Source organism: Mustela nivalis, assembly GCF_964662115.1.
Source record: "Mustela nivalis genome assembly, chromosome: 2".
NCBI lineage: Eukaryota > Metazoa > Chordata > Mammalia > Carnivora > Mustelidae > Mustela > Mustela nivalis.
The window spans coordinates 63,063,935-63,082,813 of NC_139021.1; the positions used below are offsets into that span (position 1 = coordinate 63,063,935).

Sequence of the window (18,879 nt, forward strand, 5' to 3'; positions counted from 1 at the left end):
CTGTATGACTGACCGAATGACACAAACTTGAATCTATAGAAGACAGAACTTTGCCCTCAGTTGAAGTTGGGTGGTCCATGTTGTTAGACAGCTAATTTTATAAATATAATGTTCTGTGTTTCACACAAATAATGATCTTTAGTGAATCTACCTAAAATTCTTTTAAATCATGGTTATGTCTTTTGAATCAAAAGTTCTAGACCCAAGCTAAATTTCCTGACCGGTATCAGAGCAAAGTTTCCATGGTACATCTACCAGACAAAAGAAGTTTAAAATGTCAGCAAAAAGGCAATGAACTAAAGAAATAGGAAACAATTCACAGAAGAGCTTGACTAAGATGACTTGAATATAATTTTTTAAGACTGTCCTTGTGATGAGCTAGAAACGTCAGCAGAGTTAAAAATAAAAATCGATCTTGCTTCCATAAGCACTGACAATTTTTCCTCACAGAGTATATTTCCCTGATTCTTCAGTGTATACTTTGTGACACTTCTAGCTCTCATTTATTCCAAAGGAAATTCTAAGCAAAAAGAACTTTGATCTTCCCTTTGCTTTGATGAAAACAATAGCTTTTTTTTTTTTTTTTTACTTTGAGATAGAGGCAATTTTCTTCAAAGGTTTTTTTCTTTTCTTTAAAAGATGATTTTGTTTTATCTTTCTGCTTTCACTACTAAACTGCATCTCTTTTTATTAATATTTTTATTAACATATGATGTATTATTTGCCCCAAGGGTACAGGTCTGTGAATTATCAGACTTACACATTTCACAGCACTCACCATATCACATATCCTCCCCAATGTCCATAACCCAACTACATTCTCCATACCGATTCCTCCCACAGAAACCCTCAGTTTCTTTTGTGAGATTAAGAGGCTCCTGGATGGCTCAGTGGGTGGGACCACTGCCTTCTACTCAGGCCATGATCAGGCTCCTGGGATCAGGCCCCACATCTGGCTCTCTGCTCAGTGGGAAGCCTGCTTCCCTCCTCTCTCTCTGCCTTCCTCTCTGCCTACTTGTGATCTCTGTTTGTCAAATAAATAAATAAATACATAAATAAATCTTAAAAAAAAAAAAAAGTCTCTTATGGTTTGTGTCCCTCCTGATCCCATCTTGTTTCATTTTTTCCTTTCCTACCCTGAATACCTCCCACCCTGCCTCTCAAATTCTTCATATCAGGGAGAGAAAAGATTGTTTTAAAGATGATCTGCTTCTCCTTGTCAGTCAGAATATCTATTCATCCTTGATAAATATTATCACAATGAAAGATTTATCACAAAAATGTGAAAACACATAATTAATTTGAATCTCATTTGCTGTACTTATTTAAAACCTGCATTAAAAATTCCCTTAAAGTAACATAAAAATAAATATTAGACATAATTACAGCTTCTCAAGAATGAATGAATTCATCTGAATGCAGACAAGATTAAGTACAGTCCAGATAAATTAATGACTACATGCTTAAATGTATATGCAGCCACATCTCAGTCTCCGAAAGCAATGGTGGCAACATTTAATAGAATTACAGTATTTCTCAAATAAAGAAGAGATATGTTGTTCTGCAAGTGTCATTATAATTTCAACTTTATCAGATCTTGTCCCATGTGAAATTTATGAACCTTGGCTACACTGATAATTTTCTTGAGAGAGAGGTATCCAACAGAGTCAGCATCTGTACCCTTCAAATAGCACTTAATCTTCTGGATATAAAAAGAAGTAGCCTGGATACTGGAATAAATTCAATAAAATGCTAATAGCACAAAAATAGAAGAACCATTACATTGCAATTAACCTGATTTCCAATTCAATTCAACTATTTTTATGGTGCTTACTACATAACAAGCACAGTGGAGAACTAGGGTCTGGTTCCCCTCAGATGTACTGAGCCAGACAGGTAAATAACACTCAAGTCCAAGTAAAACAAATGAAATCAAAGAAATTATTAAGTCTTAAAAAAGAAAGTGATTAGTTTTAGCTGAGGCTATAACTGAAGGCTTCCTGCAGGAAGATAAATTTGAGATGGATCTTAAATAATTATACTCTTTCAGCACATGGAAAGAGCTGAAGCATGCCCTGGGTGACAGCTGGCTTAAAGAAATTGAGGAAGAACTGTTAGTGAAGGAAGTATGGGAGTGATTCTGTTCACACATCTGTCTCACGCCCCTCTTCCTCTTGAATTCTAGTCAACACACACTTTATAATTTCTCCTTCCCCCGTTAGGATTTTTACACATGCTCTTCCCTCTGCTAGGAAATACCCTTTCTGCACACCTTCATCTCCCATTCCCTGTCCCTTAAGCACTGCAAGCCCATGCAACCCCATCTCCTTCAGATCGCTACATAAATGTCACTCCCTCAAAGCATTCATTCCCAAAACCTTCAACAGTCTTCCCATCCCAACCCCAATGAAGACTGATTCCCTTCTTATATACCTATATAGTACCTTACACATTCTCTACATACATTTTTCACATATTGCTGTAAATTATTAGTAAAGATTTTGTTTAATATTTATCATAACCACAGGCAAAATTTTCCTGTGTGACAGCATCATCTTGTGTACTGCAATGGCCCCAATGTGAAGCGCGATCCCTGGTGTCTGGTGAGTGTGCAGGGTTTCTTTCTTCTTTTTCTTTTTTATTTAAACTTTATTTTATTTTTCCAGTGTTCCAAGATTCATTGTTTATGCATCACACCCAGTGCTCCATGCAATACATGCCCTCCATCATACCCACCACCAGGCTCACCCAACCCCCCACTCCCCTCCCCTCCAAAACCCTCAGTTTGTTCCTCAGAGTGAATAAATCTCAGTATCCAGCAGTTCCTTTAGATTTACACTGTGTGAGAATTTGGCACTTAAGTATAATTTATATTCTGTAAATGTTAAATCCTTCATATAATTCATATATAGAAAAGGATTCTAGAAACTTTTAAGCCTTATAAATGAATTCAAGTTTTTTGTAGACTTAGATGTTTTTCTCTTGCTATTGAAGAATCACTTCTAATATAAAACAAAATTTACAACCTGGAAACTGTGTTCCTGGTTTGAAAACAGAAAGAGATTGAATATACACATTGAGTTTACAACTTGTCTTACAGAAACAGAAATATGGATGCATTTTAAAATATTTAAAAAAATGAAACTCAGCTGAAGGACAGAATGAGAAACAAACATAAAACTGCTATAGAGGAGATAAATATGCATCTGGAATGTTTCCAGTTAATTTAAAAACATCGTATCACTTAATAACTCAAAAAGCTGCAGCTTTATAAAGAAAACAATTGGAAGACAAAGACATTATTTATATTCTACTTAATGTTCTCTCTGTCTCGTTCTATCTCCTTCTCCCTCTCTTATTGTCTCTCTCAGATTTCATTAAATCCATACTCTTATTGATTTAAGGTAGCTTTCACAGTTCCTCATCAATAGAACAACCAAAATATGCCATTTCAAGCTTGGACATACTGTTTGCCATCCAAGTGAGGACTAGAAAAGAGTACTTTTATAGACTGAAGACTCTGAGGGAAGACAGAAACGGGAATGGGGGTATGATCTCACAAGAGGAGACAGATGCAAAGGCTCAGGTCCTGGTGTTCTTTATTTTCTCATGCTGTTTGATAGCTGTACTTAAAGACAAAAAATGGCAGTGAGTCCATGCCACACTTGATGTCTATCTTATGCCAGGAGAACATAGTCGCTGACATTTCTCTTCCTCAGAAGTAGAAAGACTTGACACATTTCATGGAAGTGCTATCATGGGAATACCCAAACACAGGCATACTTCTGGCCAGACATTTCTCAGTTGAAAACATCGTTCAAAATATATGCCTCTGAGATTCGTATCTGTATAGCATTTCTTGTTAACAAAGATAAGATTTCCATCTTCCTTCTGCTTGTTATATAAACTACATTTTGGCTTTTAAAAAACTTTCTTTAAAGAAAATTCTGTATCCACAAGGGTATACCTTAAGAGAATATATGCTTTTAATATTTTATTGGTTTATTTCTGTGAAATGGATTTATATTTAGATGGATTTATATTTAGATATCCAAAATTATAAACCCTAAAATATTAGTATGAAGTTATCACTTCACAAAAATAATAAATGATCTCAATAACTAATATACAACTTGCTTCCTTTAATTTTTCTGTTATACTTTACTGTTGACTTTATACTGAAAATAATATTTAAAAAAAAAACATCTAGAATCTCAAACTGAAAGGAATATTTTAATACTCAGGATACTGTTCCCATTTTCATTACATTTTGTCTCACTGATCACCATGCAGTGTTATTTTTTGCCAATAAGCAGGATACATTAAAATCAAAGGGTGTGGTAATGATAAATTACAGCCATGTAGGGCAGGAAAAAATGATGCTAATGGGAAAGATGGCTCATGGCCAGAGGGAATAAAAAGGAAAGCCTGAGGTAGAAGACAGAGAATAAAATTGCATGAGAATAGTGAAGGGAAATGGTGTAGGGAATAAGAATGCCCCTTCTCCTAAATTTCTGGATTAGAATTTCCGAGTTAAACACTTGACAAGCTATTACTTTTTTTTTCTCCTCCAAATTTTTATTTAAGTTCCAGTTAATTTAACATACAGCATAATATTAATTTCAAGTATAGAATTTAGTGATTCATCATTTACATGCAATACCCAGTGCTCATCACAAATGCTCTCCTTAAAGCCCATAACCTTAATCCATTCCCCTGCCCACCTTCCTTGCAGTAACCATCAGTTTGTTCTCCAGAGTTCAGAGCCTGTTTCTTGGTTTGCCTCTTTTTTCCCCTGCTATGTTCATTTGTTTTGTTTCTTAAATTCCACATGTAAGTGAAATCATATAGCAGTTGTCTTTTTTGACGGACTTATTTTGCTTAGCATAATACTCTCTAGCTCCAACCACATCATTGCAAATGGCAAGAGTAATATTCCATTGAATATATATACCATATCTTTTTCCATTCATTGGTCAATGGGCATTTGGGCTTTTTCCATAATTTGGCTATTGTTGATAATGGTGCAATAGACATTAGAGTGCATGTATCCCTTTGAATAAATATTTTTGTTTCCTTTGGGTAAATACTTAGTAATGCAATTGCTGGATCATAACGTAGTTCTATTTTTAACTCTTTGAGGAACTGTCATACCTTTTTCCAGAGCGGCTGCACCAGTTTTGCATTCCTACCAATAATGTAAGAGGTTCCCCTTTCTCCACATTCTTGCCAATATCTTGTTTTCTGTGTTGTTAATTTTAGCCATTCTGAGTGGAGAGAGGTGATATCTCATTATAGCTTTGATTTGTATTTCCCTGATGATAAGTTGATGCTGAGCATCTTCTCATGTGGCTATTAACCATCTGTATATCTTCTTTGGAGAAATGTCTATTCATGTCTTCTGCCCATTTCTTGATTGGATTATTTGGATTTTGGGGGTGGGGTGGGGGGAGTGTTGAGTTTCTAAGTTCTAATACTAACACTTTATCAGATATGTCATTTGCAAATACCTTCTCCCATTTCATCAGTTGCCTCATTGGGTTTGAGGAAGCATAGAAGACATCAGGGAGACCCTTACATGGTATTATTTCTTAATAATCAAGAACTTTGTCTGATTTGGCATAGGATGGTATATTTTAGACAGAGCTGTTAAACATTTCTGCTGGCTGAAACTCGTTCATTGGGGTAACAGCTAAACCAGAGTGTCTTCAGGCAACCAGTGTCAGAGCTATGATGCATATGGCAAAGACTCCCCAGGTGTACTGCATGGTCTGTATCTCCATAGAGACTGGAAGAGGAGTTGTCAGACCAGCCAGCTGGTCTCAGCTCACTTAATGAAAACTTCAGCCATTTTGGATGTTATTTGCAGTAGAAGATACAAATGGACAATGTATAAGATACAAATGGACAACAATAATTTAAGAAAAACTTTCCAATAGCTTCTGCATTGTACTTAAAATAAAATCTATACTACCTATAATGGCCTACAGCCCTATATAACCAAGTGTCTACAAATATCTCTCAACATGCATTATCCTTAATGTCTAGAATCCTCTTGGCCTTCTTCATCTTCCTTAAAAAGGATAAGCTTATTCTCGAGATTTATGTACATCAGTTCACTGTTTTGGGAAAGAACTCCCCTCCAATTTTGGCAAGGCTGTCTCCTTTTGATTCAGTCTTTTCTCCAAATACCACTTAATAATTAAGTCATTGCTAACCACCTCCTCTAAATAACCAGTCTACTGTTATGATAACTTGTTTTAGTTTTTCTTCATTGCACTTTTCACCATCTACAATAATTTGTTTATAGATTTATTTATTTGTTTTTCCCTGTTTTGCTTAATTTCATAGAAATGGAGAATTCATGAGCACACTGAATCAATGAATAACTGATAGTCTAAAATCAGGGCAATTGGGAGCACTTGGCAGTATCTGACACTTTAGTAACAGATAATGTATTTTCAGTATATTATGTTCACTCCAGTAACTAAGATAGCCTAACATAGTACAAAAAGTATAGACTCTAAAGAGAAAAAAGTCTGTAATTTAAATCCTGGTTTTACTACTTATTATCTGGGTAAATTTGTGTAAGTTTCCCTTCAAGTGGAGATGATAATATGAAACTCACTGGTTTGTTAATCCAGATTACTCACCTAGCATTAGTACTGGCTCGATATGTTCTTAAAAACTGATAGATATTATAACTGTCATCATTTTTTTAAAAGATTTTATTTATTTATTTGACAGAGATCACAAGTAGGCAGAGAGGCAGGCAGAGAGAGAGGGAAGCAGGGTCCCCGCCGAGCAGAGCGCCTGACGCGGGACTCAATCCCAGGACCCTGAGATCATGACCTGAGCCGAAGGCAGCGGCCCAATCCACTGAGCCACCCAGGCGCCCGTCATCATCTTTTAAGTAGCAAATTATTTCCAACTATTTGCTGTTCTGGAGAAATCTCTAAAACTAGAATGGAATCCATTGTTTCCTCTTGTCCAGCATGCTTACTTTGCACTTTTTGTGATAGCCCACTGATCTGTGGTGCTAAGCCTACCCAAGAATGGGCACATGACTTGGATCAGGCTAATGAGTGCCTCCTCGGGTCTTTTGCTGGAACTCTCCATGGAGGGGTAATGGGTTAGACACTTTCTCTTCTTTGAATCCAACACTGGTCTTCCCTGACCATCTCTACTCAAATGTGAAACAACCTTGCCTAAAAATGAATCCCACGAGAGGAAAGAAGTACCAAGTGACAGGGAAAGAAAGGGATTCTTGACATCCATACCCTCGGATCCAACTTTGCCTAATGCAGACACACCCCTGGATATACATGTTATATATGTTTTGAGTTTGGTTTCTGAAATTTGTAATCTAAAGAATGTTTTCTATTAAAACACTAGTTCATTTATTTATGTTTTTAGTCTCTTTTAAGGCTGAAAAGGCCTTTTCTGAGGTCTACTTAGCAAATAAATTAACATTCAGAATGAAGTGGTTTTCTGTGAAAGTGTTTAAAAAAAAAAAAAAAACAAACCTCTGGGCTATGAGGAGCTAGAGACACCTGAGAGCTATTTTTCTACAATGGATAGTAAAAAGCCCTTTAAAGAAATGGTCATTGTTGGCCTGTAGCCCCTCAAACCAAGAACAGATGGCCTAAAAGCAGTTGCAGAATATTTGTGGTTACACAGTAACAGGATAAATTACGGAAGAAATTAACACCCTTATTCAAGAAGTAAGCAGGAAGAGAAGGTATTACTGGAAGAAGTAAAGAGGAAAATAATTGTCTTCCTGTGTAAAGGAAATTAAATATGCAACAAGTAGGATATAGAGCAGCTAATTACTGACAAGGATACTAATTTTTACTGAGGAGTTTATGTGCTTTTCGAAATATTTCTCTGGAAAAGATACATTAAAATGTTTTCTTATGTGAAGAAGATAGCATGCATTAGTATAATGCTGTTTTTTCTTAATAAAGAATCTTAAACATCTTATCAGGTATCTGTTATATATGAGTATCTATTATATTTCTTTTTTAAAAAAATATCCAGGGGTGTGAATGCTAGGTTACATCCCCATTTCTGTTACACCTAAATAATTTGATGCAACTGATCATACATTTCAGAGAACATCTTATGCAAAATACTTTAATAGACACCACAGGAAATACCAAGATAAAAGTATTCCTCATCTTTTTTTTTTCTTAATATCCCTCATCTTAAGGAGCTTATCATAGAATAAAGAAGATGAGAAATCGGTACACATAACTGTATCAGCAGAGAGAAAAGCTAAATTCTGTCGTAGCCATAAATGAAGTAAAATGAGAGACTGTCAGAGTGATTGGACATTCACTTAGCCTAGTGCAGTGGCTCTGAAATTTGAGCGTGCATGAGAACCATCTGGAAGGCTTGTTACAATACAGACTGCTGGGCTCACCCCAGAATTCTGTTCTTTTCTTTTCTTTTCTTTTTAAAGAAGTTTGCAGATGGCATTGACCTGCTAGTCTAGGGATCATCCTTTGAGAGCTCCAGGATCTAGGGAATTGATTTGCAATACTTGCCACACATCAGAATCTTCTAGGGGACTTCTAGAGAACCTAATGGATTCTTTTTAAATTACTAACAGATTATAGCTTTTATTTTTAAAAGAAAAATGTTCTTGTTCTACCCTAAGCTTTAATAATTCAAAAGTACTATTGTGACATTTTTCAGTTTGTCCACCGTATGGGTAAACTCCGAAGATAAATTAATTCCTAAAATTCTTGATATGGGGAGATTTTGCTTCTTGTATCTCATCCCAGCCCAATAGTAAAAGAAAAATACTTTATGAAGAAGACTATGCTAGAGCTGGACACTGAATCATATGAATAGTACTTTTATAAACCGCGGGAGAGAAAGGACACAGATGCTAGGTGGACAGTGAAAAGTCATGGGAGAAGGAAACTATGGTGCATGACTGGAAATGAGAGTACAGCATGGCTGGAGCATAGGTGGAGAAAAGAAATCTCAGATCAAGTCATAAAAAAATCTTTTTTTTTTTTTTTTAAAGAGTCGTTTATTTATTTGTTTCAGAGAGAGTGCAGGCGTGCACATGAGAGCGTGAGCGGAGAGAGGTGGGGTAGAGAGAGTGGGAGAAAGCAGACTCCCCACTGAGTGATGAGGGAGGGACGGGAGAGGGGGTTCCCAACCCAGGACCCTGAAATCATGACCTGAACTAAAATAAAAAATCAGAGGCTTAACAGAGTGAGCCAGCCAGGTGGCCCCAAGTCCTGAAAAATTCTGACTGCCATGCTAAGAAGGTTTTGACTCCCTTTGGGGGCAATAAGAAATCACCATATCCTGTGAGCCAGAGAGTGACATAGTAAGATCTGAGACAAAATTATTATCTGGAAGCAAAATCTAAAAGCAACCTTGGGTGGTACCGACAGGAGACTGTTAGGATGTGACAGCAATGGTCTAGGCTTTTTGACCATTTAGACCAATGGTCAAACTGGGCTCTGGGAATGTGTTCTCAGGGCCCACGTGTTCTATACAAATGTTTTAATTTTCTGTCTTTATTTCAAAGATAGTCTAAGACTGTATTTGATCAGTTAATAAAAGCCAAGGTTGTGATGGTCTTCAACTGAAGATTTTCACAAGACTGGGCTTAAGCTTTTTTAATCAGTGTTTCTTAGTCAGTGGACACACTAAGAATTCAAGATTAACTTTTTTGTTTTTCCCTGTGAAAGAAGTCAGTACATTATATACCTTTGGGAAATACTGATCTGGACTAGGTAATAAAAATGGGCATAGTCCAAGAAACATTTTCGTCAGATTCATCAGGATCTCTAACTGACATTTTAGGAGGAAGAGAAAATGGGAAATCAAAAAGATATTGGGGGCTTTCAGCCTGAGAGCTTCACAAGTGATGAAATGGTGGAACAGAATAAAGCATGAAGGAAAAGGGACAGGTTTGTCTGAGGCCGGAGGAGAAAGACAAAGCATCTGTAGTGAAAGAAAGCCTATTGGTCATAACTATGAGAACCAGCACCTCCCCATATACAGGAATTTTAGGAATTAATTTATACTCAGAGTTTAGTCATATTGTGGACAAAACTGACAAATGTCACAATAGTTAATTTTGAATTATTAAGGCTTAAGTTAGAACGAGAACATTTTTCTTTTTTTTTTTTTTAAAGATTTTATTTATTTATTTGACAGAGAGAGATCACAAGTAGGCAGAGAGGCAGGCAGAGAGAGGGAGAGAGAGAGAGAGAGGACTCGATCCCAGGACGCTGAGATCATGACCTGAGCCGAAGACAGTGGCTTAACCCACTGAGCCACCCAGGCACCCGAGAACATTTTTCTTTTAAAAATAGAAACTATAAACTGTAAGTAATTTAAAAAGATGATCTGCTTACAGAATAATTCATAAGGTAAGAGGGAGATGTATATGCTAATAATTTGTCAAAAATTAAAACTTTGAATTATAACACATTTCTCTTTCACTTACTGTATTTAGTTTTCCCTGCCATGATCATTCTGCCAATACACTATCTTTAGAGGGAAAAAACAGCAAAATCCAAGCATTAATGTATGTATTTGAAATTAGATATTTTTCTAATACCAAGTACATGCTGTGTCATATCTTCTGTGTTAACCATATTCTTCTCTCTATGTCAAGGTGCCAGGTGTTTAATGGCACATAAAGGAACCTATTTTATTTATCCTTAATCCACCGTAACATCTTGGGGATACCTAAAAAATATCCATGCTTTCTGTATCCCTGGAGATGGTGTAATAAATATTTAATTTTTGATCTTCTTCAACAATTAAGACAATAGCACAAAAATTTCCAAACATTTTTTCTATTTTATTTTTAAAAAGTATACTCATTAGAATATTTTGAATATTAAACCCTAAATAAAAAGACTTTCTATCAAAAAAAAATCATCCGTCATTTAATAATATGTCAAAAACATAATTTATCTTGTCCCTGACAAAATATAAAAGCTTATTTTTTAAAAAATTTGAACAATTACATACCTGAGCTTTTGGTTGTATTGTTTGACTTTTTCCAATGAGGCTGCATTTATCTGGGCTTGAAATTCTTCCACTGAAACATTGTCTCTATAATAATATCCTTCCATGCTTTCCAGTGCTGTGTAAAGAATTAAATGTTCTCTTTCACATGGTCTTGTAACTCAATTTCTCCACATTTAGTGTAATCTTATTGATTATTAATAAATGTATTTAAAACACTGAATATGACCACACATGCAAGAAACAATCTTTCACCGGTCCAGAAATAAATGAAAATCATTCCTCGGTTCTCAAAATAAATATAAAAAATTTGGTGATTATATCTAAGTAGGCAAAGGTAATTTCTAATTTAAACTGTCTTCTATTTTGGGGGCACCTGGGTGGCTCAGTGGGTTAAGGCCTCTACCTTCAGCTCAGGTTATGATCCCAGGGTCCTGGGATCGAGCCCTGCATCGGGCTCTCTGCTCGGCGGGGAGCCTGCTTCCCTCTCTCTCTCTTTGCCTGCCTCTCTGCCTACTTGTGATCTCTGTCTGTCAAATAAATAAATAACATCTTTTAAAAAAATAAAAAATAAACTGTCTTCTACTTTTAATGTATATATGCACACATATACATACATATATTACATATATACATACATATGTATGGGAGGAAGAACTGTGTATCAACATACATAAGAATAAAAAAGAATAAAAAAGTTGAAATTGCTGCTTTCCATGTATACATACATTCCCTTGTAGCCACAGTTAAATTATGAAATATGAGTGTAATGAATTTAAAGTATAATCTTAGAATATTACCCTTATTATAATTCTTAATTTAGTTGAAAAAAACAAGTGTAAACATATATATATATATATAACTTCCCATTAATTTTAAATGTCTTTTGATTGAAATGGATTTCCTTCTTAACTAACATTTTTGGTTAAGTATTTCTTTTTCCTTCAAATTTTATGTGATGGTACTTTTAACCTTTTGGAGAGGAAATGAATTACATGAAGTGCCTAGAAATACAAGATCTCTTATGGAAAGGTTGCCAGCAACAGGAATGGCAATGAAGCCTATTTGGAAATGTAAATTATTTCCCCTTGAAATTATTGCCACTAGTAAGTATCAATTTTCAGCAGACTATTTCAAAATTGATAAAAAAATTAATCTTGTTTCAAAACTACTAAATGCAATAGCTTCTAAACAAATAACTTTCTTCAAATTGACAGAAACTTTACCATTTTAGGGGCAAAAATAGAAAAGTCATTGCTAATTTTTTTTATTATTTCCAGCTTTTATTTAAATTCCAGTTAGTTAACGTATAGTGGTTTCAGGAGTAGAATTTGGTGATTCATCACTTACATAAAAGCACCCAGTGCTTATCGCAAGCTCATTACTAATATTCGTTGTGCTGCTTTCTTAACTAGTCAGATTTCTATAGCACTGAAGAAACAAACAACCTTTTAGAGTATTGCCAAATTTGAAATAAAAAAATGGCATTGGCTTATAATTGAGAAAAACATTACGGAAAATTAGAAAGATGCTTACTATATTTACTTCAGTACATGATATCAAATTTGTGGGTTTGTTTCAAGGATTGTTTGTTTATTCCTTATGACTTCTGCATTAATTAGAATATTTGCAACTGGTTTAGCAAGCTTTTGGTCCTGAATACATACAAGAAACAAAAGGAATTCTTCCTGATAAAACAATCCTCAAATAAATGCTACATTCACTTCCATTAATGAGCTGTTATTTGTGAGAGGCAAATATTCAGAGGATACAGTGTATCAATAGTCATCCTTCAATGTGAATTCCTCTTAATAGTTGTAAAGCTAATAATGAAAGTCCTTGCATTGGAGTAAAACCACCACTTCCACTCCTTAAGCATGTTAATTAAAATCCAGGGTCTTCAGGTTCCTCATTTGTGAAATGAAAAATAAGAGTACCTACTAATTATGATTCTTGGGAAATAATTAAATCAAATAACAGCATTAAGAGACCCATGATATTCTTTCCATTTATTGAGTGTGTTTCATACATGCCCAATGCCCTCCAGGCATTATCTAATTCAATTTCTAGGAGATAAAGAATATACATAAGTCTGCTTAGCCAAACAGGAAGTTCTGGGAACTAAAGAGGAGGGTCCATACAAAGATACTTCAGTTTGTAATTTAAAATCATAAAGACCAGATAAATACCAGGAAGGAGCTACAGGGAAATCCGGGGTGAGGGATGGGGTGGGGGTTGGGGTGGGGACAGACAGGAAAACACCTAGGGTCTAATTTTTATAAAAGTCTTGTTGACTCAGTTTTAGCCAGAATATTCAGTCCTGCTCTAAAAGCTTGTTGCCATACAAAAACAAACTGACATTTTTATGACATTCCTTGACAATATTTCCAAATTAACAACAATTAAAATACAAATTACATAGAAATTTTTTTAAATGGGGAAACGTCTAACAATCAGCAAAATGTTATGGTACATGTGTTGGGTTGTGAGGAAATGAACAAAAACATGAAAGATGAGTTCTATATTTAAAAGTAAACTGTGTGGCAAAGAAGAGGAAAGAGAACAACATTCCTGATCTTAGAAAGTGGGAAAATATTCCACCAAATTCAATTTCTACACTGAGTTAAAGTAGGTTAAAATATATAATGTCCAAATTTCCAAGTTTGGCTCTCAGCATTTTCTTGTCTAGTTTCCTTATTTCTCATCCAGATAATATCATCCAAAGGATAGATATTATCATCCAGATAATATCTTTATTCAGATAAAAGTAGTATTGACATTACTGGTTGCATAAATATTTAATAGTATTTAATTAAAAGCAATATTGAAAATACAATGAATTTCTTTGCTTGTTTTCTTTCTACCAATTTTGAATTTGAGGGAATAAATCACCCCAACAAATGTAGGCAGTCAGTGAAAAAAACAAAACAAAACAAAACAATGACTACTAGAGGAAAGTAAAGGTTAAATTATTCTAGGACTGAAAATGAGTTGCATTTCCTCTTAATCAAAATACCATTTCAAGGTTTTTCCAAGAAACGGATTGATCAGAAAAAATATAGAATATCTGAAGAATAATTTTAAGAGGAGTTTCAATCAACTAATACTTTTTACTGATAGCATGGAGACACTTAAATGGTTAAATAAAACAAGACATCTGCACTGGTCACGACTGGTCAGAATTCAGAAGTGGTCATAATTTCTGTGATGAAAACAAGCTTTATTAATCCCAACATGACCCGTATGTGGGAAAGGTTCTGTCTTTTGAAGAGGGGTGGGTTCATGTGTTCATAGACTGACGCTAACATTTAGGAAATCTCAATTCTGGGAACTGTTCCTTCTTTTTTAAAAAGCTATTCAATGCTTCAATTTCAAATACTGTATAAAACCCCATGGGAAAACCAAAGGCTTCATCTTTTAAAGAACATAGAATTTTGCAAAAACTTGAAATGAAAAATAATTTCTCAAATGAAGGAACCTTAGAAAATGGCAATGTTTATCACAAACTGTTCCCTTCTGTTTAAAAGAGAAAATGCCCTATACTGGGATTTTAAAAAAATTTAAAAAGATAATAGAAGAGAAAATGCTCAAGTTTCTGGTCAATTTTAATTATTCTCTGAAAATAAAAAGACAGCTTATAAAAAAACAAGAGTTAGCATTTATCATTTGTGGGGCCAGCTTTTTTCATAAGTGCTGAAAAACAAATATACACAAAAGTGTGTTTGTGGACAAAGGACCACATTGCACATCCTAGTTAGTGTAAGGAAAACCACCATAAGAGACCCAGGGAACAGGTGCTTAATACTTGACAAAGAAGAGATGCCATATTTGAGGAAACAGTACAACTAAAATCAAATACCTTTAATGATGCCACATCCCTAATGGGTAGAATACATGGGTCCAGGAACCAAGGGTGGAAGCCAGAAAGGCCCCTGTTTAACCTGTGTTGAGGACTGAATTGTGTCCTCCAAAAAGATCTAACAAATGTCCTAACCTCGGGTGGGTACAAATGTGACTTAGGTTTTATACAGGGTCTTTGCAGAGACATCAACTTAAAATGAGGTCAAACTGGAGTAGGGTGGGCCCAAATCCAAGGACTTCTGTTATCCTAAGAAGAGGGAAATCTGGACAGAGATACAGAGATGGACACACAGCAGGAGGAAGGTCATGTGAAGTCAGAAGCAGAGACTATAATTACATTGTCACAAGCCAAGGAATGCCAAGGACTGCAGAAAAGCACCAGAAGCTAGAAGGTAAGGAAGGATTCATCCTTAGAGCCTTCCAAGGGAGCACACGGCCTTTAGGCATCTTGATTTCAGATTTTTAGCCTCCAGAATGATGATAGGATACATTTCTGTTGTTTTAAGCCACCCAGTTTGTGGTAGTTTGTTATGGCAGCTCTAAGAACCTAAAACAATATCAGTCCCAGTGCCTCACTTGGGGATGTGTGTTTTCCATCCCTGAAATTCTGGCTCTACAGGTTTAAAAGGTACTGATCACGGAAGAGGCACACTTTCCCTAAGAGACGAGGCAGGGGTTCCTCTGAACGTAAGCTATTGTTGCCATGGGGGCACTGGAGGCCCCTGTGCCAAGGCACTTAGGGAGGGTCATCACCTTCTTGGCAAGGCTAGTGGACCCTGGTCATCATAAGGAAGTAGGACTATTGTTACATTATGAGGGCAGGAAGGAACAGGTTTGACACGCAGTGAATCCACTCAGGTTCCTCTTGGTACTTCCCTTTCCAAATTTGATGGCAAATGGACAAAGCAGCAACCCTGTCTTGAGAAGGACAGAATAAACAGGGGGATCATGCTCCTTGGGAACGTAGGTTTTAGTCATGCCACTGAGACAGAAAGTTTTCAGGCTGAGAGCAAGGCTGATTTACAACAAGTACATAAGAAGGGAGATGTGTGGCAGCACAGGCTATGACTTGCCCCCTTACCGTGCTTCTTCTAGATGATCTCCCCAGGAAGGGAGCCATCAGAGTCATGAAACCCTTTGAGTAAATGTTCATCTCCAGAATAGACACCATTTGGAGTCTCTTCATTTACCACCATGTTCAGTTACCAGATGGTAATCTCTACTCCAGCTAAGGCTCACTTTTCTGGGCTTCTCTCAATCTGAAGAATAGTAAGAGTGAGTAATAATGAATCCTCCTGGGAGTCTGGTGAGTGCAGAGGAACTTCCGCAACCCCTCTACGGGAGCAGCCTTATCACTGCCACGGTGCTAATGAGACAAGCTGTTTCCCAGTCATCTTTCCCTCTTTGTGACCTCGACTGTGAAAATCTTTCTGTTGTGGCTTTTTCACATTTTATTGCTGTGTGACTATTAAAACCTAATGTTATCTACAGTTTTTCTTTACATTGATAAACTGATATTATATTCATTAAAATAATATACAGTTAGGGATTTTTTTTAAATTAGCTTTAGCCACAGTTATAACATAGAGGTTACTCTTCCTTTTCCTATGAACATTTGCTGCTGGGTATGAATATTTAGCTATTTATGGCTGATGTGTCACAAATGTAATAATTTTTTTGGAAAAGATGCAGAATGCCATCTGTCATCTCAGTCATGATTGCAAAGACAGAATTTTTAAAAAGGGGAATAAAGGAAAGGAAGTGAAGAATCTTTAATAACCGCAAACTCTGGCTCAACCCTATAAAAGTTAATATTCCAGACCAGCATCCTTTTTGGTCTTCTAAAACTCTCTCTCTGTGTAATGGCTTTTAACATATTTTAGGCTAAACTCTTCTCCTAACATAGCTCCAAAGGTCTATTTTTGCTGTTTTCTTTTCTTTCTTTCTTTTTTTTTTTCCATTCCTTTATAGAATCTTGTATTACCTATATGGACCCTACCAGAGTCCTGCAAAGAAAAATGAAAATAACTTCTAATAACTCCTAAGATCTCTGCACATGACATTTTCTTCTCCCAAAATGTATTCTTACAAATATCTGAGGTAGTCATTGTTTTTAAGACATGTCAATCGAAGGAAGGGGAATTTATCTTTTAGAATTATAATAATATGCATATGGTATAAGCATTTTCACTTGGCAGTGAATTTTGATTTCATATGCCTGTCTGTTCTTCAGTTACAGAGATTGATTTTATTCCTCTACTCTTCTCATTTTTTTATTAGAATATAAAAATTCCACAGCAAAACCAATGCAGTTCTTGAAAACTCCACAGAAAAAAATATGAAATGCTCCGTGGAATTGCTCAGAGAAATTGATATAATCTTGTGACCACAGCATGAGTTAAAAAAAGAAAGAAAGAAAGAAAGAAATCATAGACCAGAAGAAACTACACTAGAATAATCCAGACTTTTGATCAGCTTGAGGCTGCTTTTGTGACTCCAGAAATAAAAAAGATCCAGGACCTTCCCTTGGAAACCAGTTCACTACAAGAATCTTCCTATCCATGTTAAACTCAATTTCTTCTATTGCATTAAAATTCATTGTTCATTTGCCAAAACAAAATTTTTTTATTTACAAAAGGAATCTATTTTTACTAACCAAAAATGGCACAATACAGGAAAACTCAAACAATAAAAAAAATCATCAATTTAATCATCCAATGATCCCGAAAACACTTTGTGTACGTTAAGTATATTTAAGATAATTATCTATAACAGAAATTCTTTTTTGTAACCTGCATGTGTATATTGTCAATTTTTTTCTATCTAGTAAAATATCTTTAACCACATAATTTTAATGACTGTCCCATAATTTATTTAAGCCAAATTAATTTATCTTTTTTTTTTAAGATTTTATTTATTTATTTGGCAGATAGATCACAAGTAGGCAAAGAGGCAGGAAGAGAGAGGAAGGGAAGCAGGCTCCCTGCCAAACAAAGAGTCCGATGTGGGGCTCAATCCCAGGACCCCGGGATCATGACCTGAGCTGAAGGCAGAGGCTTTAACCCACTGAGCCACCCAGGTGCCCCAAGCCAAATTAATTTATCTTTACTATTTCAACCACTCAGGTCATGCATCCCCATTATAAATACAGTTACAGTCCAACTTAATAAACATTTAAAACTTATCTTATTGTTTTCTTAATAAACATTCCCAGAAGTAAACATATTACCTAGATACTGTGAAGGAATTTTTGAATTAATGGAAAAAAATCCCCACGATGATAACAATTACATGTATTTTTTAAAAATCAAGAGATAAAATAATTTAAGTACACGTGTAAAAAAAGAAAACAGGTTACCTTGTGCAAAAAGAACGGGGTGAATTTTAAACCCTCCTCCATTTTTCAAACGTTGAGGCAGTTGTTCAAAATGGTAACTATCAATGTAGAAGTAAACCTTCAGAGCCTGCCGGCTTCCCTCTACTTGATACGTAAGAGGAATATCTAAAATGACATTTAATGTTACATTACTTCCAAAAATCAGGATATGTTATAAAGTACATTTGCTAACTTTTTAAAAAATCTTGAAAATCACTAGAAACTTATACATTAAAAGTACCCATGTTTGTCACCTTCAGGTTAGGCAAACTTTCTGTTCAGTGGAAAAGTGCTAAATCAGATTCCTATTAGCTAAAGCAACAGATTTATTACTTTACTGTATATAAAATTCTACAATAGGAAACTTTGTTATACTTTGACACTCCAGATGTCTCACTTAACTAAATGAGAAGTGTAGTTACACATGGTTTGGAATCAGAATCTCCCAGGGCATCTGCCTCATTCATATTTTAGTCAAAATGAGTCCTTGGGGTACGATTTCTAAGTAGTGTACAAGAAATTGGGTACATAGCAACCATTACCAAAATTAGCATGGGTTTTCCAAGTTCCATTCTCTGAGCACCAGATCAAAAGTGTATTACCTCCGTTGATGCTCTGCAGCCATTAGAAAT

At 35.5% G+C, this 18,879-nt stretch overlaps 1 protein-coding gene across 5 annotated transcripts in view; it reads right to left on the minus strand.

Moving 5' to 3' along the window:
• The window catches only part of PREX2 (phosphatidylinositol-3,4,5-trisphosphate dependent Rac exchange factor 2), a 306,318-nt gene that overhangs the window by 69,259 nt on the left and 218,180 nt on the right, over positions 1-18,879 (minus strand). For all 5 annotated transcript variants that reach the window (XM_082721198.1, XM_082721202.1, XM_082721201.1 and 2 more), the window contains 2 exons: positions 18,230-18,373; positions 11,014-11,128 (listed from right to left, as the gene is read on the minus strand). In XM_082721198.1, coding sequence (XP_082577324.1) covers positions 11,014-11,128; positions 18,230-18,373 — 259 coding nt within the window. The remainder of the gene's footprint in view (positions 1-11,013; positions 11,129-18,229; positions 18,374-18,879) is intronic.